This window comes from Amblyomma maculatum, chromosome 5, assembly GCF_055883805.1.
Source record: "Amblyomma maculatum isolate TAMU_Amacu chromosome 5, ASM5588380v1, whole genome shotgun sequence".
NCBI classification, from domain to species: Eukaryota; Metazoa; Arthropoda; class Arachnida; order Ixodida; family Ixodidae; genus Amblyomma; species Amblyomma maculatum.
This window is the reverse complement of record NC_139348.1, coordinates 102,719,075-102,741,254: the sequence shown is the minus strand read 5'-3', so window position 1 is coordinate 102,741,254 and position 22,180 is coordinate 102,719,075. Positions and strand designations below refer to the sequence as shown.

General features: G+C 42.1%; 1 protein-coding gene across 2 annotated transcripts; it reads right to left on the bottom strand.

The window, feature by feature from the left end:
• Positions 1-12,525: 12,525 nt before the first annotated feature.
• LOC146189054 (uncharacterized) lies at positions 12,526-22,143 on the bottom strand. 2 transcript variants are annotated; one of them, XM_084603976.1, is made up of 4 exons: positions 21,347-22,143; positions 19,905-19,961; positions 16,297-16,371; positions 12,526-15,943 (listed from the first exon to the last, which is right to left on the bottom strand). In XM_084603976.1, the coding sequence occupies exons 1-4, from the start codon at positions 21,556-21,558 to the stop codon at positions 15,937-15,939; spliced, it is 351 nt and encodes a 116-aa protein (XP_084460102.1). In that variant the 5' UTR covers positions 21,559-22,143; the 3' UTR covers positions 12,526-15,936. The 2 variants fall into 2 exon arrangements, with proteins under 2 accessions (XP_084460102.1, XP_084460101.1); XM_084603975.1 differs by having other exon boundaries at positions 16,297-16,374; positions 21,347-22,135.
• Positions 22,144-22,180: the final 37 nt, after the last annotated feature.

Here is a 22,180-nt window from a genome sequence, read left to right as displayed (position 1 = left end):
TAGCATTTTTTAGATCAAAGTAATATTACATCAACATGGCTGAAGCCACTGTAGGCAATCAGAAATGTACAAGCAGTCAGTAACTGCATGTCTGTATGAACAAATACATACAGTGCAGGCAGCAGTAATGAAGGGAGGGTGGAAGGCAAATAATTTGAGCAATACTGAATGGCTTTCTTCTCTGCAACCTCAATACAGGCTTCCTGCGAATTCTTGTAATGCAAGCGTAATCAAGTATGCTAAATATTCCACCACTTAAAGCACCTGCACTCCCGTGTTACGCAAATGACTACTACTTCGTCAGTTCAACAAGCTATGTCTGTTAGTGTGCTATTACACCACAGGTTCACTCAATCATGCCTCCACTTGAAATAGTCACATACTGTTGAAATAAAGCAACGAAATATAGCACCAGCTATTAAAGCACTGCCAGGGACATGAAGGATATTATTTTCTGCATACTGTGGGCAAGACTTATGAACAAGTAAGTCTTGAGCTAAAAAGCCAGAAAAAGTCATATAGCATGCAATCATATAGCAAAAACCAGCAGAGCATTTAAAGCCTTTATATAATGCAAAACAAAGGCAATGTGTCGTACCTACCGAGGCAATGTTTCCTTACACACAGCATGTTTCATGGCAAGGCTCCCAAAGTTGTTGACAGATTTTGCAGCACCAAAATGTTGACGATGTTGTCTGCCTCACATTCAGGCAGCATCCCTTTGATGGCAGATGATTGCTGGTGCAAAAGCAGTGCGATGATACAAGTGGAGCAGCTGGACTGCGGGCGTTGTAGAGCAAAGAGCCCTAAATGCAAGGAAAGAAAGTCCCCTTTAAATCGATGCCTCTAAATCATGATAACAGCATATCATGGCTCTTCTCTGTTTAGTAAATCTATAATTTCAATTAAAAGCTTTCTCAAAAAAATGGACTAATTACAACTCTATGTTACACATGGTATAACACAACTGTGCAGGGCGGTGGGGCGATCAGTTAGCATAACGACCGGAAAATGCATACTGATGTTTCATGCAGTCTTGATTTTGGAGCAAAGTGTCATGGTGCGAAGAACAAAATTAAAAGCATGCACGAGCGCCAAACGTGTGCTACACAACCGACGCGACTAGAGGTGTGCACGGGCATAAATTTTGAGCCCGACCCGGGCCTCAGTCTACAAGCCCGAACCCGGCCTGGAACTGAAATTGCCTGAGCCCACCCAGCGCTCACACTTAAGGCTCCGGCCCTGCTGGACATGCTATAACAGACCAGTTGCAAAACCTACAAGTCGGCTTCCCTGTGAGGCAGGAATTCGTGCACAGTGGCGACAGAACCTGATTCAGGGATAATAGGTGCAGTACATGCATCTACCACAGTTTACGCTGCATAGGATGCAGTTCCCCACGCACAGGCAATTGTCAGAGAAAGGTTTGCGGGCATTATTAACACTGGAATAGAGGGGGGAGCACTGTCACCCTAGGGGTGAAGAAAGAAAATTTAGAAAAGGGACAGTAACCGGAAAGGGTAATAGTGGGGTGACAATGCGCACGCGAATAATACTGTGACGAATGGGCAAGAGGTGCGGGAATTACCCTACCCGTGAGGCGATGTGCTAGCACTATGCCGCCATTGTGCAGGAATATCTGCCGCACCGGGAAGCTGAAGTGTAGGTTTTGCAACTGATCTATTGCAGCTGAAGCAACGATACAAAAAGAAAAAAAAATAGGCGACAATCCCTGGCGATGCATCGCGCGACGACGACGCCAACGCCTGTCGCTGCCGCTGGTGCACATCGCTCAGAGCGAATGACTTCAGCGACACAGACGCGTTTTCAGCTTTGCTTTGTTAGCGCCGCCTCTTCGTTTGGTAAATGAGTACAGTTACGCTATATCCAGTTTCTTGCACTAAACAGCAACACTGATGGAATTTCTTGAAAAGCGTCGAGCCCCCCCCCCCCCCCCCCCCCAAAAAAAAAAAATGGTCCCAGCGCAGCGGCGTGCTACTATACTGCGATGCAGACATGATCGAAAGCAGTGGCGTTTTTCTGCAACTTCCGAAAATTAGCAATATCTAGCCACACTAGCCTTTTTTCTTTTGCAATACTACCCTACCAAGCTTTTACTAAACCGTCTCGATGCGCTCATATATGCGCGGATCAGACGAAATGAGCGTCTGCAGGATTTTCGCTCATACCGGACTAGAGAAACAAACTTTGCATGCAAAAAAATAACAAAAACAAAACCAACGAAGGTGAGTACCCCAAAGCCTTTTGCGATTGGCTGCCTCGCGAGCTGGTTCCAGCATCATGAGCGATTTTCTAAAAACACGGAACCTGGGCGACAGCGCCGAGCGCCAATGCTTTAGCGGTCCTCAGCGCACTGCGCATCGTGCTGCCGCGCGACTCATGCGGTTAGCGTTTTATCGCACCAGACACGAGAAAATATGCTTTTGCCCGGACTCCGCCGACCCCGCCCAAAGCCACCTGAGGGAACCCGAGCGGCCGAGCCACGCGACGGCTATACGCAGTTCCAGCCACCGTAACGCCGTGAATATCCGAAGTTGGCTTTTAGGGCTACGATGCCACGCAGTTGTTTACTTTAGAAAATCAGTACTCTGCAAAAGAGTAACGATTTAATTTGAAATAAGCTGCAAAATGATCGGCATCAAGTCGCGCACACTTGAGAACCACTTTTGAAAAGGTAACAACGTAAGAAATATGCTAAAAAAAGACAAATCTCCCTAGCACATGGCTTACGCAGCCTGCAGCAATAAAATGTAAGACAACGCTTGTAATTTAAAAGATACTCAATCTAAGAGGCTAATATTTTGCTCCAATATACATAAACGCTTTATGAAATCTGAATGAAAAAATTTGAAAACTTACATGGAATATTTCTTGAAGAAAGAAGCATTTTCCGTGCGCGGTGCCACCGAACGTCGAGCTGAATGAATGAATGAAAAACTTTATTTACACAAAGGGAATTCTCCCGGCCTTGGTGGGGCCCGCGAACGGCCCTCTTTGAAACAAAATACAACTGTCGCCGTCATGCTGGCTAAGCGATTGTCGCGTCATCCTTCGAGCTTTTTAGTAATCGCTTTTTCAGCAGCAGCAGCTGCTCATCTATGTAGGGCTCTGTGCCAGCAGCGAAGCGGGTCGTCGCCCTGGAGAGGCGCCTAGCTGTTTTATTTATAACACCCAAACCTGTTCAAGTTTTATTTTGTGAATTCTGTGTTCTACTACGAATAGTTTGCTCACTTTCAGCATACCAACGAATATGCTTTCATGCAATAGTGCTCAATCGAGTGGAATATTTCAATCACCCTGAAATCAGGACTTGAAGCAAGTTTGTTGAAAATTATTGAGCTAAGCATCTCAGTATGACGACTTGCCACCTGTTTATAAGCTAGTTGCCTAAGATGCTTACATGTTTTCTCATATATACGCGCCGTCAGCATCATTCTATCTGCTAGATTAGTCGTTGGTTGGCCCGATTCATTAGGCGCTTGTTTCTTTCTCACAGTTCAGTTTCTTGCGTATATTTTATTGGCCAAGAAAATGCGGTAAAAGCACATTTCTTTATGCAACCTGTTGTGAGAGCCCGGAAATGTTTGAAAGAAGTCTCCAGTCTGTTAGCGTTCGTGTTTTTATTACTGCGCAATTCCTTCCCCTGGGCGGCGGCCGTCCGCCCCTTGGACCCTGAGTGGTGCGTCGACCCGTCCACTGCTTTGGCGCACCTGCGTGGATTTCGACGCGCGCATGCAACCTCGGACCTTGCTCGCATCGCATGCGGTGAGAGTCCGATCCGGGGAACGACAGGAGTGCGAAGTGCGCGAGGACGGGATTCAGCGGTGCGTCAGCACGCAGAGCAGGCGCTGGAAAACTGTGCGAACGAGCGTGTGCTGCGAAACAAAGATGTGTCATTGTAATCCAGTTGTTAATATACCCATTGTACCTTTCCGTATTTTATTTGTGTTTCCAGTCTTTTCTTTCACATTTTTTTTTCGTTCTAATGCGAACAAGTCAGTTTACATATGGGTAGCTTCTCTCCATACACAATATCTGTAAAAAAAAATACCTTCCCCGCGCACGCCTGTAACTGTTCCACCACGGAAGTAGTTAGAGAATAAATAAGCTTTGATACCGAATTAAGCTTAATTGTAGAACAACGACTGCTTTTTTTAGTTTTTGAACTCTACAGTTATTCTTTCTTGCCATATGTAGCGCGAGCATTGTATTGCAGTGAACGACAACGGAATCGCGAAATTGCAGGTTTGAATAAAAGTGGAGGAACCTTACAGACTTCTTTTTTTCGCACTTGTGCAAAAAAAAAATAATCCAGAAATTCAAAAATTATGCTATCAATGCACTTGCATGGCGTCGAATCAAATGTTGTTCTGCTGAGCTGCCGTTCTTGTATACTAGCTGCTAGACGAAGCTATTTTGATTTCCTATGAAATTCTGTGCGACAAAGCCTCATGCGGATATATTTCGCGTTTCAAGTTCTTGTGGAATGTGGAAGCCGGCCCGTCGCCTTGCCGCGGGTGACTCTAGCTGGTTCTGCGATCATTTTTGCCACTGCAGTGATTTGAATATTCGCGGCTTGTTTAGCAAATAACTGGCGTACTCGTTTGCCGAATGAGTGTTTCAAGATAATCATAGAGCATTTATCAGTACCGTATGTGTGCGATATTCCATCAGTGATTAATGCGCCATGGTCATTGCAGTCGTACTTTTGATTGTACACGTATGGAATGGTCTACTCTTGCAAAACCTAAGACGTAAGTTACGCTAGCTCTGCGTATGTCAAATAGGTATATGAAAGAAATAGACCCTAAAGTATAGCGGCTTACGCATTGCGTCGTAAGTTCCCGCCCGGGCGGCGGCCGTGTGCACCTTGAACCACACGTGGAACGTCAGGGCCTGCGTCTTGGATTGCATCGCGCAGCGTGTAACCCGACAACCCCGCCTGCAGAGCGCATCCACTCGGGCAAGTCGGCGCCGCTGTTGCTAGCGCCGTGCCTCCATGTTTTTCTTCCTTTGTTTGTGATGTTTTCAATGTACCTAGCAAGCAGCGAACAGAGCGTCCATATTTCGGCGCGAGTGAGTGCCATCAGTGGACTGGAACAGAAGTGCGCGGTGTGTCGTCAACAAGGGCGGACGCTTGAGAAAAAACAAATGTGCGAACGAGTGCGATGAATAAAAGTGGAACTGTAACCCAGGTATTTGTTTCAGCATAGCCTTAATATTATTCATACTGAGATTGTACGTGCAGTGTTTTCTCTCCATGTTTTTTCTAATACTTCACTTCTTAGAGCGACAACGAAGCAGGAAGCGTCGACACGAATTTGCCTTATGTGGGAATGTCCATGCATGTGCGGACGGACGTTTAATTTACCGCTCAATAACCCAGCTTTACTTATGTGCTGCGATGCTTCGTATTCGTATAGCTTAAACCGCCTAGTGTATTTTTAAAGCGTATTTCGATGGAAGCTCGCTTGCCATAGTCGATCTGAGTCACGTACGAGCCTTAATAGGCCGACGCTTATCGCTCATTGTTTTCATCGCACTGCATGCGTGTCCTGCAGTAATCGTCTACTTGAAGCCACTACTGTTAAAACTAATATACTCGGGGGCAAAGAAATTTCCTAAAACATTTGGAATTCTCTTCACCCAGAGCAGCAGGAATCGCCACGGGAGCAGCCATGGAAGAATCTAGACCATTGCCGAATAGAATACAAAAAATAGCAGCCATTGCCTATGCACGATATATGACATATCGTTTTGATTCTTTCTGATCTCCCGGTGGGCGTGGAGCTATTTATCGCCGCCACCGCCCTGACGGACCAGCAAACGGTGGCGAACTTATTGATATTTGACGCCGTTGACCGATCGTCGGTCTCATCCAAATTCGTCACAGTATACATGCGGATTGATTACAGTGCCAGCTTAAGCCAATGAAAATCTAGTGTAAAAGAACAAGGTGTAATTCCAAGCAACATAACAACAGCTAGGTGGGATTAAAGCAAACACGACGGAAACCAGCACCGCGGAACTATAACTATTGAGACACAAGATTTCCGAGGTATTTAAAATTGCAAAGGTAACTTGAAAACATTGATTATAACAGCACAGTTAACGACTCCAAGTATTAAATGAGCCTGTCAACCACAAAAGCACGCTAATGCGGTTTCCCACGGAATTTTGACCAGTAGGTGAAATAGACAAGACAATGTTGACTAAAGTGTATGCCAATGCATCTGGCGGGACATGGTAACAGAACTGACAGTATTGTCCAGCATATGCCGTATATTAGCCAACGTCCGTGGAGTAATGGCTAACGCTGTTCAATATAGCCATCCTTATGAAAGGGCATGCCAATACTGTTGATTTGTAAGGTATGCCATTGTATATCTGGCATTGGCGGGCCATTGTAACAGAGCTCACATTATTGTCCAGCATATGTCGAATATTGGCCAACATCAGTGGACTGACGGCTAATGCTGTGCGTTATAGCCATCCTTATCTCATGGCAGCGCCAACACCGGTGATACGCCGGATATCCAGGCCCATCATTGCCATCTTTGAATAATGGTACCACCGATATTGTGAGGGCATCGGATATGACGGGCCAATGTTGTTATCAATATAAATAGGTACGAACAATATTGGTTACCAATGGAATCCTCAGGGCCAGTGTTGGATGTGTTATAGAATGGCACAACCAATACCAGCCATAAGATGGCAGCGCTGGGCCTACATAGGGCTGATCTCTGCCAACTCACTGACAATATTGGCCCGAGCCCTTTTGCTTCCTGGGGAGGTGCTCGTGATGACACGGAACCGCAGGCAGCCATGCAAAGCCTAAATGTTAATAAACATTTAGTTCATCCACTATTGCCTTACACCCTGTGGGGGTAGGCAAGTTATTCTGCAGGTATATTAATTCACCATTTTTTGGTTATCGAATTCTAAGAGTAATCTCAACATGGACAGTTCCGATGCTGTTGGTTAAAAAATATGTAATAACCATACTTTCAACCCAGTAAATTAGGGGCTACAGTGAAAGAAACTGCAATGTTTTTTTTTTACCCGAGAATGATTCGATGAGCATGGAATTTAAACGCAGCCTGACTCGTAATGAAGGTTCGAATGCAAACATTTAAAGAATAATATTGCTCATTAGCGACCTTTTTAGAAAACATTTGGGCGGGAGAGTTATTTATGACATGCTTTATCGCATCTCTAACCTGGAAACAAAACCGTAAAAACTACAGCATTACAGTTTTGTGTGTTTCAGTTTGACAAGGTATGGGTATGTATGAAATACTTTCTCATTGGATTTTCTAGTATTGTCATTCAAATTATTAAACCTGAAGCAGAAAATAATGTACGGCGCTTAAATAGGTTTAGATATGAAATGTTTGTTTACTAGAGCTTTATTTCATATGTGCGTATTGCTCCAGCATAATTGATATACCCTATGACATGCAGATATCTGCGGTAAGCAGTTTATTATTACATTCTTCATACTAAATGATTTCGGTTTCTGAGCGTCGGGTGATTTTTGATGTCAGTACAAGTAAAGATCCTATTCATCGGGACGCATCGTCTGTTACGTCATCCCTTCAAGCACACATGCTCAGCTCAACAACGTCTTTCGAATGCTGGCCATGTTGGTCAGTGCACTGACATGCTGAGTACAGACGCCCATTTCACTGAAACCGATTCTTGACCGAAGTCTTTGTCGGTTTCGCGTAGCACAGAGCTCTCCCATTGATCGATCCTCGCTCATTTCAATGACTGATTAGAGGCAGTATTTGTATCACTAAGTATGAGCATTTTAGGCGCCAAAAAAATAAAATTTATTTTGCCACCGAACGGAAAAACACTGGCACCAAAAATTATCTGAGGTCAACATACGCGATTTTAAAGCCAAGAATTTCTTTTAATTTCTTTTCACGACAGAGGCCCACTGCGGTGAAATTTTATTATGGTCAGAGAAATCACGAAGGAGCCCGTCAGCTGGACCGCCATTATTCACACAATGGAAATCGGTGCAGAACGAGGGCAAGGCTGCCACTAGTCACTCCACGCCTTCAAAAACCATTCTTGCTTGATTTTCAACGATATCAGGAACATACTGTTTCAACACCGAACGTGGTCTCGAGAAAAATAGTAGAATAGAAAAGAAGGGAGGTGAAAGAGGTGCTGACCATAGACTACATTTTACAACTGTGTAAAGGATGCACGGTGGCGAAAGAGCGTCGAAGCGCAGGGCGCGCTAATCGAGAATAGCACCTTGTCTGCTAGTCGAACCTTAGGAATCTATGAAGACGGAGATTCCTTAGTTCAGAAGGGCCGAAGCGCAGAAAACAAACGGCACTGGAAGAAGAATATGTTGATCCCATCCCATATTTTGGCATCCACCCGGCCAGCGCTCCTGGAAGCGACAAAAGTTTGTACACGAGGTGTGTTTAACAAGCGATATCAGATTTCCCTAACTGCAGTATGCGGAAAACATTGACACTCATGGTGAACAAGATCCCTTCTTTCCACACTGCATTTCATGAAATTTCAAAACCGTTTCAGCTTTCATTGAAGCATTGTTGTCCAACCAGCCGTGACGGCTCGGTGGTTAAGATGCTCGGCAACTGAAGCGGAGTTTCGTGTTCGAATTTGACTGCAGTTACCACGTTTTGATGGAGCAGACATAAAATGGCGGCTCTTTGCTTTCCCATATCAGTGCATGTTAAAGAACTCAGGTTAAATGAATTGTTAAGGCGAAAGCATTTAATGGCTCATGCTGTCGTCTATAAAATGTATCCCATTTTTGCGGCGGCTCTGATTGGCTGAGGCTAGAAGACGTCATAAAGGTATCGACCAATGACAGAGCACCGCCACAGTATGCGCAAATGCGTGTCTTATATACCGTATGTCAATTAAGGAGATAACTAAATAAATAATTTCCGTAACCTTCTAACTGACCAAAAGTTAAATAATTTATTATTTAAATAATAATGATCAAGTATTTGAACACCTAAATAGTGAATAACAAATTATGAATAATAATAATAATAATCAATTACTATGTATATAAATCATTACTAATCAGTACCAGTTGCGTAGCAGAATGCGGCCCTCAGTCTTTCGCCTTTCACTACTTTTGTCGTTGAAGTCTCGTAATTTCTGTTTTTTATCTCTCCGGCCCTTGTTTTTCTTTTCATTCCTACTTTGGGCATTTTGTTTACTGTGTGGTTTAGCTATACATAGCGATGCGCAATCGATACTGCACTTTTCCTTTCATACAAACAAATTTCCAGTGTAAAATTTTTGTTTGGTTGTCATTGGTTTAGTAGTGGCTCTACATTGCTTGACGGTGTTAGCGTGCACTCAAGCTCCCTTTTAGTGTTGTAACAATGGAGTCTTTAGAGTCGCTTCTTCAGTGCGACTAAGTTTTTAGGGTCAACCAAATCACGCGTTTATTTAAGAATTATTATATATTTGTTTATTTGGTTTCTTTATAACTTGGTTGTATCAGTCAAGGTAAATCCGGCCCAGCTCAAGGCTACCCTTAGCAAAAAGAAGTACGTTTGGAATACACAGCGGCATATTTTTTACGCATTTTAAATGTAATTCGTATTCACGAATGTGCTCAAAATATGTCTGAAATATGTTCATCAAATTCCTTGCTGAATATTCAAAATGTATTTTTAAAATGTGTCAAAAATATCGTATCTTAAAGTACATTTCGAGTATAGTTCAAATAGGTGAAAAAATATGTAGGCATTTTTTACATACTTAAAATGAATTAAATATGTACTTTTGCAAATATGAAATAAATTTGTCTGAAGTACACTTCAGGTATAGTAAATGGGTGGCCCTTGAAGATATATTTGCAGCACCCTTCAAGCATCCTTAGAAAAACCATGCTTAAAATCATATTTGGGGCAGCATCTTGAAAATGAATTTAAAATGTACTTTTGTAAATGTGAAAGCAATGTGCCTAAAGTATACCTCAATTATGAAAATGGATATTCCTTGAAAATATATTTCAAGCACACTTCAAGCTGCCTTCAAAGATCAGTGCTCAAAATCATATTTGGGGTAGCATATTGGCAATGAACTAAAAATGTATTTCTGCAAATGTGTATTTAATTTGTCAAAAGTACAATTTTAATAAACGGACACTGGGGACTAAATTTAATGATCATTAAACCTTGTGCAAATAAAAATGCATTGTAATGATGTAGATGTGGATGACAGCTCGTGCGGACTGGCCACACGTGCGCATCCGAACAGTGATGCCGTTGTTAGCTGGAACGGTCAGGTAACGTGGCCGCGTGAGACTGGCATTCGGCAACGCATCATGGTACCCTGCCAGCCGCCAGCCCGTATGTTATCCGACGCAAGCGCTCAGCGCTCCAAGCCACATGCAGGCGACGCACGCTGCTGTCCCACACCTTGCTGCCAGCCATTGGCATTAAACAATGCCATTCATGTAGGATGCTCTTTTTGTTTTGTTTTCCTGTCATTTTCGTTGCCGTCCGTGGGTCCACTACATTGCCATGTGTGTTCAAGCTGTCTCTGGCTCCTGGTGGACCTGGGGCCACTAACAATATCACAGACATTACACTACCTATTACCGCGCGAGCTTTTTTAAACACATAAAACAGTGCTTTGAATAGTGTGCAGAACCCATATTCATTGCTCAACCCTTAATTCCTTCTGTGGATTATTTCAAAGGTAATGAAAGATATATTTTTTGCATATGCAACAAAGCTACATTCACAGAAAGAGTGCTCAACAATTTCTGAAATTTTAATCCAGCAGAAAAATTGACACACACATAGGCGCTATTGCACTGTATGGTGACAAGCAAAAGACATAATGTTGCATTTCAAGAAGAGAGCTTTGTCGGGCTGGCTGGTTCATGTTGAATGGAAGGAAGGAAGAGCTCAAACGGACGGGACGTGTAGGAAGGCGAGACAGACACATGAGCTGCTCATGCGCCTGTCTCGCCTTCCTACGTACGGTCCGTTTGAGCTGTTCCTTCCTTCCATTCAATGTTGCATTTACCCACAAGCTCCTGTTCCAAGAAACTGCCAAAAAGTTCTTGCACAAAGTGAGACAGAGCAGGTCGGGCTTTTTACTCATTCTGGAACACACTTTTTTTCCAACTTTTGCATGGTTTTAAATATTGATAATGTCAAACTGAGCTACATTCATCAAGCTGACCATCTTTCCCAATATTTTTTCATTTAAAAGGGACTTCTTGCTACTGCGGGTCTTAATCTCTGGCCATTAATGAGCTGGTGGCCAAGCAGCGCTGAATTAAGATGTGGGCTAAGGAGGCTGCGGCCCAGGGTCTTATCTCCGAAGATAGGAGGAGAGGGCCAATTTATTCTAACCTGCTTCATATATAGGACGGCAAATAACGTAACTTAGCAACAGGTATGAAGAGGAAAACTAAGAATGAGACGGGGTCCCTGCTTAATCCGACTAATTTGTTTAGCAACAGGAGAGACCTTGTCGAGCTGCAAAAGCAGGGATTCCCCACCATTCTCGGAGGCCCCTTTCATGTGAGGTGATCTGCACCTGCTTATATTATCACAGAAGTTTTAATAGTTTCCCCTCCATCCTGTGACATATATTATGTTGAGGCATGCAAAAGGAAAGAAAAATAAAGAGCCTCTGCCCGTGCCACAAAGTATAACGGGTTTCCATCCTGTGACAGTGGACTACATAAAAAAAATGTAATTGAAAGAGCTGATGCAAGTAATTTTTTTTTTTACACCGCCACCTTCATCCCTATTACTATCGCCCTTCATCTCTCAAATAGTTCTGTCTGTTCTTTTCTGCTTCTTTAGGGGAGGAAAATGGGCTATGTCAGAGTGAGTGCCGGACTAGTCATGTCTGACTGTTAATGGCTTTGCTTCTGTTCTGTGTGGTGCCAAACTAATGCATCACTCTCGCACTAATTGCAATAATCACATCTTGTCCTTCTTAAATTTAATATATATAAAATAAAATGGGGCATATTGCAGAAGTGTAGGATAAAAGTGAGTAAGGACAAAAAAAAAAGGGGGGGGGGGGTTAGGTAAGCGCTTTAGCCCAGGGCTATTTTTTAACTCTGCAAAAGACAGAAAATTCACGCTCAAAATCCAGTCAGGCTCAGCAAAATGTGGTTATTTTCATCATGGTAAAAGAAAACAGCTTTTCTTTATGCCCTCTAACTTTCCAAACAAGTGTTTGTTGCAATCTATAGTTGTTCCTTTCTGTGCAAAAAAAAAGGAAATCTCTTATCTGGCATCTTTATTTTAATGAATCTGCAAAAAGCTATGAAGTTTCGAGCTCTAGACTCGCTGCTTCATCAAGTAGGCATGGCTGAAATCATATTTAAACAATGTGTTGAAACTTTACGGATATATGGAAGCACAGAAAAAGTGGAAATCATGACTCATGTGTCCCTTTGCAACTTATGAGCTGCTCAGTGATGTATGTATCATTGTAGGACAATAATCACGAAGGTTGCAAGACATTCAAAAAATTTATTACACATTTTAAACCAACAAAGAATGGTGACTGCACAAAGAAAATAATAGAATCAAAATATAACAGCACCTGTTCTACAAAATGAAATGAGTGAGAATACGAGCCATCCATTAGAATCAGCCAAGTGACACCCGAAGAGCAATGGAGTCAAAACAATAAGCTTAGCCCATTCACGAAGCCAGAGACAACCACGGCTTCATTTTGCATTATGAGCCTTTGTTTTAGCCATCCTATGTAGTTCCCTGTAACCCAGTTGTTTGAGCATCAAAAAAAAAAATTTAACAATCGAGTAAGACGTGCGAAAGCTTTTGTGCACAGGTGGCAGTTGATGGAGACGAGGACATCCAGTGCACAGTGCAAGAGTGTGTTGCAGTCTGCACATGGGGGGATCCACTGCAGTTATAGCTACAGCACTTCATACTTGCTTCCCATGAGTAATTCCTGGGTTTGAATCCACTATGTCCCCATTGTTTCTTTTTAGTGTGAAAGCACTACAAGCAGACACACAAGCATTAGACAATTTGGCTATGCCCTGAACCGCTGGATTAGTGCTAAATACATTCATGCTCACATAAGGCACAATAAAAGACACTAACTTCAAAGCATCCTGCCCATTCGTAGCTGACCATATTTGCCAAAAGCCTAGACAGTCAAAGCCTAAGAAGCTGATGCCCACCTGCCCCCTTTGCCCCATTACTGCTGCCATAACACTCAACAAATGGGAGGAAGCCGCTGGCTTGGTAATCGCTGAACAATATTGTTATGAAGACGAAATAATCTACAATATTCTAACTGATATTGCCGCCAACTGACCCTGCCACTCTGTCACTGACACAACAGCTCTAGCCAACTTTGGCACCGACCCTGCACAGAACATGCAAGTTCCAACTGTCGACTTTCAGAATCGGCAAGCCTCGCTGCCTCAAGCATTCACAAGAGCAGTGAATGTTATATGACCTTGCTGGACTCCTTGATTGTGACTTTCAATGGCAACAGAAAGCTATTAATGAATAGATGTCAAGATGAACATAAGTACACCCAACAGCTTGCCTTTTCAGATCACTTGCCCCCCTCTCTCCTGTTTTATATCACCCTTTCAAAGCATGATGCTCCAAGCCTTCATTACCATTTCAAAAGCTGATCAAAGTGGAAGCAAGTGCTTATAGTGCAGTTCGGCAAGCAACTTTTTCTTATAAAGGCAAGATCTTGTCAATGTGCCTGAGTAAGCCAGCAGCGAGGAATTCACTTCACCAAAGACAAGATATCTGGAACGTGCCCACTCTCATTAACTGACAAAGATATATTAGTAGCAGGTTTAGGAGGAGGAACAACTTTTATTTCATTTATCTCTTTCTTCCCAAGTGGAGCCCTGCGTTCAGTGCTCCATGTGCCACCACTTTCCTCCAGGCCCGTTAGACTACAATTGTAAGAGGTGCAAAAGAAAAAAAAAATGAAAGGCCAGAAAGTGAAAAAAGAAAAAAAAACATAGAGACAAAAAATAATGGGAAAAAGAAGATGCACAGAGAACACATCCTTCACTACATCAGGTTTAAACTGTACCCAAATACTCGCCAAGCAGGCAAAATTAGGAAAGATGTATGAAAGGGTAAATGAAGCACAACTACATACCTCATAGAAGCCACATGACAGGAAAAAAAAACAAGCTTACTTGTAACAATGGCAAAACACTTAGCAGGGAGAAGGAAAATGTACATATATATATATGTATGTATACAATTGGAAAAAGAATGAGCAAAAATGACAAATGTAAAAGTAATGGCAATAAAAAACTCAGTAAGCATCCATGACTGGAAAACTTCCAAAATGCATAAAGCTGCACAAGTGGAAACAAGGAGTGAAAGAGGAAACAGACACTTACTAAAGGTAATGCCTATTGCACCAATACTGCAGGCTTCTGGAGCTCAATCCTCAGTGAATAACAGTGCACCACAGAGGAGTTATGAAATGTATCGACACAACTCGTGGAACTATTGTTAAAGCATCTAGCAGAGCTGGTTCAGTCTAAAGGAGTAACTCAGACCTGCACATCGCAGCACCTCCAGCAAAAAAATGATAATAATAGAAAATAAAAGAAATAATAATAAAAAGAAAGAAGTGGTATGCCCAAAGTACCTATTTGCTCGACAAAGAAGCAGGAGCCCTCCTCTGTACAGAGCATGGTAGGGTGTCTGCAGGGGGTCTGACACCTTCCAATTACCTAGCTCAGTCTTCAAACCTCATTGGGGTGCAGGTGATCTCTATTGGAGGTGAGATGGTCAACACCAGGCTATTTAGCTGAGTCAATTTGTATCTTTTCTACCAAGGGCAGTCATACTCGCTTTCTAGCCACAGTTTGAGTAACTGTCACATGACACCAAAGCAGGCACAATGCTGGTAATCGGGGATGAAACCATCCACCACATCAAAACGAGGTCACGGCAAGGCAAGGTCCCTTGACTCTATTAATAAACAGGCACTTAAGATGTGCCTTTTCTAGCCACTTCAATATGCTTCACAGCAGTCCTGCACACTGGAGCAGGATCTCAATATTCGTACGAAGAGCCCCCGGTGTAGTAACACCAGCCACACCCATAAAAACCATTAAATTGTTTATAGTTTCCGACTGCTGAACGAATGGCATCCACTGAATATGCAGCTGCAAATACCCTTATTTGGACCTGTTCTCCATGTTTAACTAATGGAAATCCTAAGGAAAGCTTCTGTAGCTCCTTTGCAAAGAGTGTAAAAAGAGTGATGATGTTTGGCTTTGAAAAACCAAAACAAATAGCAGGCATAAGCCTGTTCTGCTTTCAGACTGCAAGGTCCAGCTCAAGAATATCACACTGAACTGGCCAGATGTCAAACGTTAATTTTTAAAACACTTTAATTCTATCTGTATTCCACAATAGTGAAATATTGTGAGTTGAAAAATCAGCCGACAGCCTGGTAAGTTCTATGCCATCCACTACGTCATCACACTTCCTCCGATTCTTTGCGGAAGCAACTTCAAGTTTTGCTGCCCAAGAATTCGTTGAAGCTGCTCTTTCAAAGGAATTACAAGAAAGGAAGAGCAAAAGGCTATGTCAATATCCCATTCACAGTTCTCGCAGTGAATCTCAATCTGAGCTGTACTACCCAAGTACCTGGTACAATCAAGACAATAGAAGTGGTTCTCAGCTTCAGGAATGTGTACACCCAAAGCTTTGAAAAGCAAGTATATTACAATTTTTTGAGCTTTTCCTGGGTACTAGATGATATTCAGCAGGTCCAGCGGGTCTGTCATCCCCCTGGTCGCTGACTTTATGGTGCATCACAGAGGACATGAGAAGGGCTGCAACTTGTGTCCTCTCATCAGCAACTTGCAAAGTACTTTGTTGAGCTCTGCAGTCAGCATCTTAAAATAAATGAGATATTCCACAAATATTAATTGGAGGAAAATGTTAGTTCACATCAAATTTTCCTACAGTCCACTTATACATAAGTGCCAAATAGCAGAATCTAACTGATACAATGACAGGTGTATTTTACTGACAAACAGTGCGATATGGTTCCTTGCATGATAAATTCCATTTTTTTACATTTGTTAGGGTCAGCATAAAGGTGAGCATGTACTGAACATGCAAGCCAGAGAAAGGTTATCTGCCCAAAATGCTTAACATTTGCACTTGATTCAAAGCTTTTGGTGTCAAGATGGAATTATCTGGCATTTAAATCTTCAGCATTTCAGAAAAAAAGAAACATGCTCACTTGAGGACCTCAGTCTTCATCAGAACCTGAGCTGTCTGCATCACTTGGCACAGGATAAGGTACTGGCACTTCTTCCTGCTTTGATAAAAAAAAATGTGAGTCCAGAGGAGAAAATCTTGCCTCACTCAATAAGAACTTAGCCCAGCTTTCCTTTCTGAAATTACTAAAGCTTAAAATATTCATATCATGGTAAGCTTCATGAACAGCACTGCACGCCACTTACAACTATTATATGACAGTAGCATATTAATCAATGTTGCATGGCAGTTTCATTAAACCAAAGAGGGGGAGCAGAAAAGTGGACACAACAGAACCAATTCTTTAAAAAAAGAGAGGATGGCCACTACATGCAATTCATTTTTATAATCAGTTTATGAGGCTCGATAAACGTTTAAAGAGGCAATAGCTATCTCTGCTAGTTTCCTATTTAACTAAAATTTGTTCAATTACTTTTTAAATCTTCACATAAAGGCTGGTTCACATGCAAGCAATTGAGTGAACTCAGTGCTGAGCGGCATCGACACAGCAAAAAATTTCCAACAGGTTGGAACTGGAGAGCTCGAGCTGCCGTGACGGCTCAAAATAAGTTTTTTAGTTACTCCGGCAGAAATTGCTGGAGTTCTCACTTGCATGTGAAAGGCTTAAGCGCTCATATGGCAATTATAATTTTAAAAGCAACTGTTATAACTGAAATTGATTGAAACGCCCACCTAAAGCCGTATATGTAAACACTTTGGATGTTAAGGGGAGTCAATGGAAGGAAAAGGAGAAATGCTACATGGTGAACGCTGGAAGGCCAAGTTTGCTACATGGCCGCTTGCCAACTGCAAGCCAAAAAGTGTTCGTAATTTCAGTATCTGGAACGATATTTAGCCAGGAAGAGCACCTTTTTTAGTAGTCTTGGCGGCATTAGAGTTAAAATCAGCAATTCTCCAGAACTAAACATTTAAATAACTAAATGTACATTGGAAAAGTGTAAATCTTAAGCAACTACATTGCCATAGGTCAAGCACTCATCTTTTATGTCTTTTATGATAACCTGAGTATCCTAACATTGTGGCATCCTATGGCAGACACGAGTAATTGTGTGCAGCGAGGGGTAATTATGGCGTGCTCTTGTTGCAGAAAAAACGTGAAGATGCACGTGGTAGCACTGACTGACCACGATTTTGCTTCTTCCAGAGCCACACATGGCTCCTCCTAATGGTCAGGCTAGATACGTACATAGATCTGATTCTGCTAAACAATATTTAAGTATATATTTAGCAATTCTTTGCTTCCACCTTGCGCAGCTGCTAAATTAGAGGAGAAAAGAGTAATTCAGGCCCTACCAATCTTGATGCATAGAAGGTGACAAAGCCCTGACTAAGCCTTGAAGCATATTTTTGTTTATCCACTTCCCTCCAAAATCACAGCGACATACCTCTCCAAGACACTGAACTGCTTTTTGCATAATTATTGCAGGCATTACTGATCACAGAATCTCACTCTTGGTAGCGCGAGTGACACTCAAGCTGAAAGAAAACTAAAAAACCTTCAGCGTGGTGCATATCAAAGCCACATCCCTGTTTATGCAACAATGTGACCAGGGCTTAAAGTGCTGTTTTGTGATATGGGTCAGGTAATAAAAGGTGGGAAAGAAAAAAATAAAAAGTATCTGAAGAGCCACTGACTTTTCAGTAAATCCATACAACTATAGGTGTCATTGGCATTAAAATTATGATTTTAAAGTCATCAATAAAGCTTGACAGAAGCAAATTAACAGACTTTAGTGAGTGACCTTATATTTATTGATGACCAACCTCAGATAGGGTGTCCCCTAAGCATGGTAAACACACTTGATAACACTGTGTATTTTGGAAACTGCAACTTGGTGACATTGGAAACCCTGTCCTCCTACAGGTGCTCTCATTTTTCAGCTTTTGTCAAGCCATTTCCTTGCGTTAGCAGCAACTCAGCCACTAATTCCTGTTTCTTGCCTGAGGCTATCAGTGTTCAGAGCGATAAATGGATTTCAAACCTGCAAACCTGGTCCTTTCTCCATGAATATGAGCATAATACTATGCTTTCATACATAGTCATCTTAATTACTGCATTACGACTTGGGATTTCACATATCCTTCACACGTGACATCACACCACTACAACACGTACAAAACCAAGCTTTACGTATATTTACATTCAGCCCATACCGTGCCAATATTCCCAAGTTTTTTCAGCAACTTAACATTCTTCCCATCTCTGCCTTACTCACGTATAACTTAGGCACTTTCACATATTGTTTTGTTAGTAACAACAATCTTCTCTAGTTTATATATCGACAAGATCTTACTGACCCCAATACCATTAGATTTTCATCAAGAAGTAATTTTCTCCTGCCAAGAGTGTGCACTAATTACCGTAGTTGGATTCACATCAGTCAAAGCATGGAATAACATACCTCCGGGCATCAAATCAAGTCTTTTGCTACATTTGTTTAATGGCGCTCATTTTGTTCTTCAATTCTTCAATCATTCAGTGCCACCAACTAATGAAATACTTCATACACACTTCGTAAAAAGTTACTTTTAAAACTTGTTTTCTTGCACATGTTCACTTGTTTGTATTGATATTTGAATAATGGATACTTGTATTTTCTTGTATTACTTTACGCTATGCTGCTGTTCTTTCTTTCATTTTTTTTTATGATATGATACTACTTGTCGTTCTGTCTACGGCTACTTCTTTGTGGGGTATTCGATAATTTCAGAATGAATTTTTCTTCCTTGCCTCTATAACATTCATTTGTTATAGAGGCAAGGGAAAAAATTATTATTGTTATAACATACTACATTTTTACTTTGTACATTTGCTGTAACCACTGCTCCCTTTCATAACTCGTTTTAATTAGCTGAGGAGGTCCCAGTACAGTACATTTCACTATGGGACTCCTTTTGTATTTATTTATTATGTATGTAATGCTATCATATATGAAGTGCAATAAACTTGAAACTTGACAAAAAAAAATTGAAATCTTGGACCCTGGTTGCAGTTTCAGTTTAGATCTTTAGACCTCAATCTTCTTTTTTTTTTCTACTTGCAGCACAATAGGTTACAAAAAAAAAAAAAAAAACAAGCACAAGAGCTACTGTAACGTTTCCATAACAAATTCTGGGACAGGCCAAACTAAAATGTTACAATTTTACATGCGCTGTTGCCGGCTGCTCCAGGAGAGTGTCATGCACATCTGTGCCTACTGGCAAGCAATATCTTTCTTTGGCCTGGTGTAAGAAAGGCAGGGTTATTGGTTATCACATTTATCACTTTTTAGTGGCAGCTCTAATAGGACACCAAGTTTCTCAACAGAGAAATAAAAGGTATTTTGAAACATCTCAAAATAAAGACCATCAAGGAAAGAATGCAGTGTGAGATGTCATGTGTAAACTATGCTAACTGTGCTTAGTTTGAACTGTGCTGAAAATTAGATACCAGATTATAAATCAAGAAACTTCGTACTGTGCGAATATGAAGTTCCTTGTAGTGGGGGCAACTGAAACAAATATGTAATTAAACACTGACAACTTTGTGCCATGAGCATTCTCTTTCTCTGCCAAAAGCCTTTTTCATACCTGGCATCAATCCAGGGGCACCTCTCTATCCTCGTCTTCATCAATGCTCTGTGTAACCTGGTAACAAAGAGCATAGATGTTAGACATTAAATCAGCAGACTTCATGAAACATCGGGCACACCGTTAACATACATTCAAGTAAAGCTTCGAATGCAGAGCTCTATGCAACATGCTGAAGTGCATGTGCCCCCCCCCCCTTACACACACACACACACACACACACACACACACACACACACACACACACACACACACACACACACACACACACACACACACACACACACACACACACACACACACACACACACACACACACACACACACACACACACACACACACACACACACACACACACACACACACACACACACACACACACACACACACAGCAGCCCTTCCTACTATGCTATATATCTAATAATGTAAATAATATATCCTGGTTCGTATGTTAACCGCATGGAACTAAAATAGTAGAGTTAGGGCAAGGGTGATGCATTAGTTTAATTTCAGCTCACAGAATCCAAGCACAAGCTATTTAACAATCAGACGTGGAGGTAATGCATAAAAGACTAGTCCTGGACTCACACTGATATGGCCTGTTTTCCTCCTCCAAAGCGGCAGAAAAACATTGATGGAACTATTTGAGAGATGTAGGGTAATTGTGACGGTGGTGGCAGAAAAATATTTTCCTCATTATCTCATTTATTGTGCAGTTCCATTTTTTTCAATGTTGTCTATCACCACAGGACTGTGAGATTCACAGTAAACCATTAAAATCACTTCTCCAGTTACTAAGCAAGTGCAGATCACCTCACAAAAAGGGACCTCCTAGAAATCCTGTTTTTGCATCTCGACAAGGTCTCTCAACAGCTAAACAAAGATTATGTGGTGTTCTGGTTTTCTCTCTAAGTGCCTGTTGCTGGAAGTTCCATTATTTGTGATTGCATATATGATGCAGCTTAAAACAAAGCCCCTTCCCCCCTCCCTCCCCCTCCTCCTACTCTCATAGGTTGCAGCCCACTGGGAGCAGAGAGCTTATTTAAGTTGACACTTAGTCTATGAAGGTGCTGTACGGAATACCGTGCCAATTACTGTAAAAGGTCAGTAAACATGGCGTCAGTGTAATGTCCAGCGCCCAGGCAGTGAGAGATTCAAAGTAGCAACTTCCGGGATGTTTGGCGTACTTGTACCCCCCCCCCCCCCCCCCTCCGCCACTTTTTTTCTTTTTTTTTTTTTTTTTTACGAGAGATCTCGACTGCGCACACACTTATGCAAATGAGACGCTCCTCAAAGATCGCGCTTTCCGACCCCAGAACAATTATTAGACTCGGCTCTATGTTTTCAAATGAAATGAATTAACACCATGAAAGCAAGCCCAGATTTGAGTAAAGTCTGTCCCCGCGTCTTTAGCCAACCGAGTTCGAACGTATATATTTACCTCTCCGGCCGCCTTGTACTACTGCAGAGTGGTCGGTAGAACTGTCGTCGTCGTAGATCTCGCCAAACTGGGGGCGTCGAAGTCAGAAGCTCCACCGCTCGAAGAGGCATGAGAGGTCTCGGCAGCCATGTGCATTCTGAACCGCCGATTTTCTGTTTTTCTGTGCATGAGCACATATCTTGCTCAAGGTGGCGTTTGCACCTTAAAGGCATAGCGCGCGTCGTTCCACAGGTTTCACAGTCCCCCTTTTGTCACAGAACGCACATCGACGAATCAGTCCAATAAAACGTATCCAGAAATCGTACTGCCTTTACAGCTAGGCCTAGGCCTTCCCTTGGCAAAGCGGTGTGTGTTTGTCGATTAACTCTATGGATCTATGGTTTGGTTTGGTGTGGTTGGTGGTGGGTTGGTGTATAGATAACTGCCACATATCTGGTGAATAGTGTAGATCATGAACGTAAATGTACATACCACTGAAATTAAGTGGTACTATGCGCCACCTGCCTTTTGTATTTTGTGAAAACTACCTTGCAACAGTAGCCTTTAAGCCACAGAATCCTTGGCCTACATCGTTTTAATTCACTCGTTTTCATTCTCGGGATAAAAATTCAAACGCTGAAGAGCGTGAAGGACTGTCCGTTGAACATGCATGCATGGGTACATGAGCGCAGCCGCGGTATCCAAGTTGAAACGGACGTTCAGGGCACAAGATTAATTCCCGGGTCGCTCGAAATTGAATTTGGTTTTCCTGCAGTAACGCACTTGCACAATTGAACCGCTGAACGATTAAGGTCTAATTGCCATAGTTTTTTTCTTCAAGGACCATATATAGTT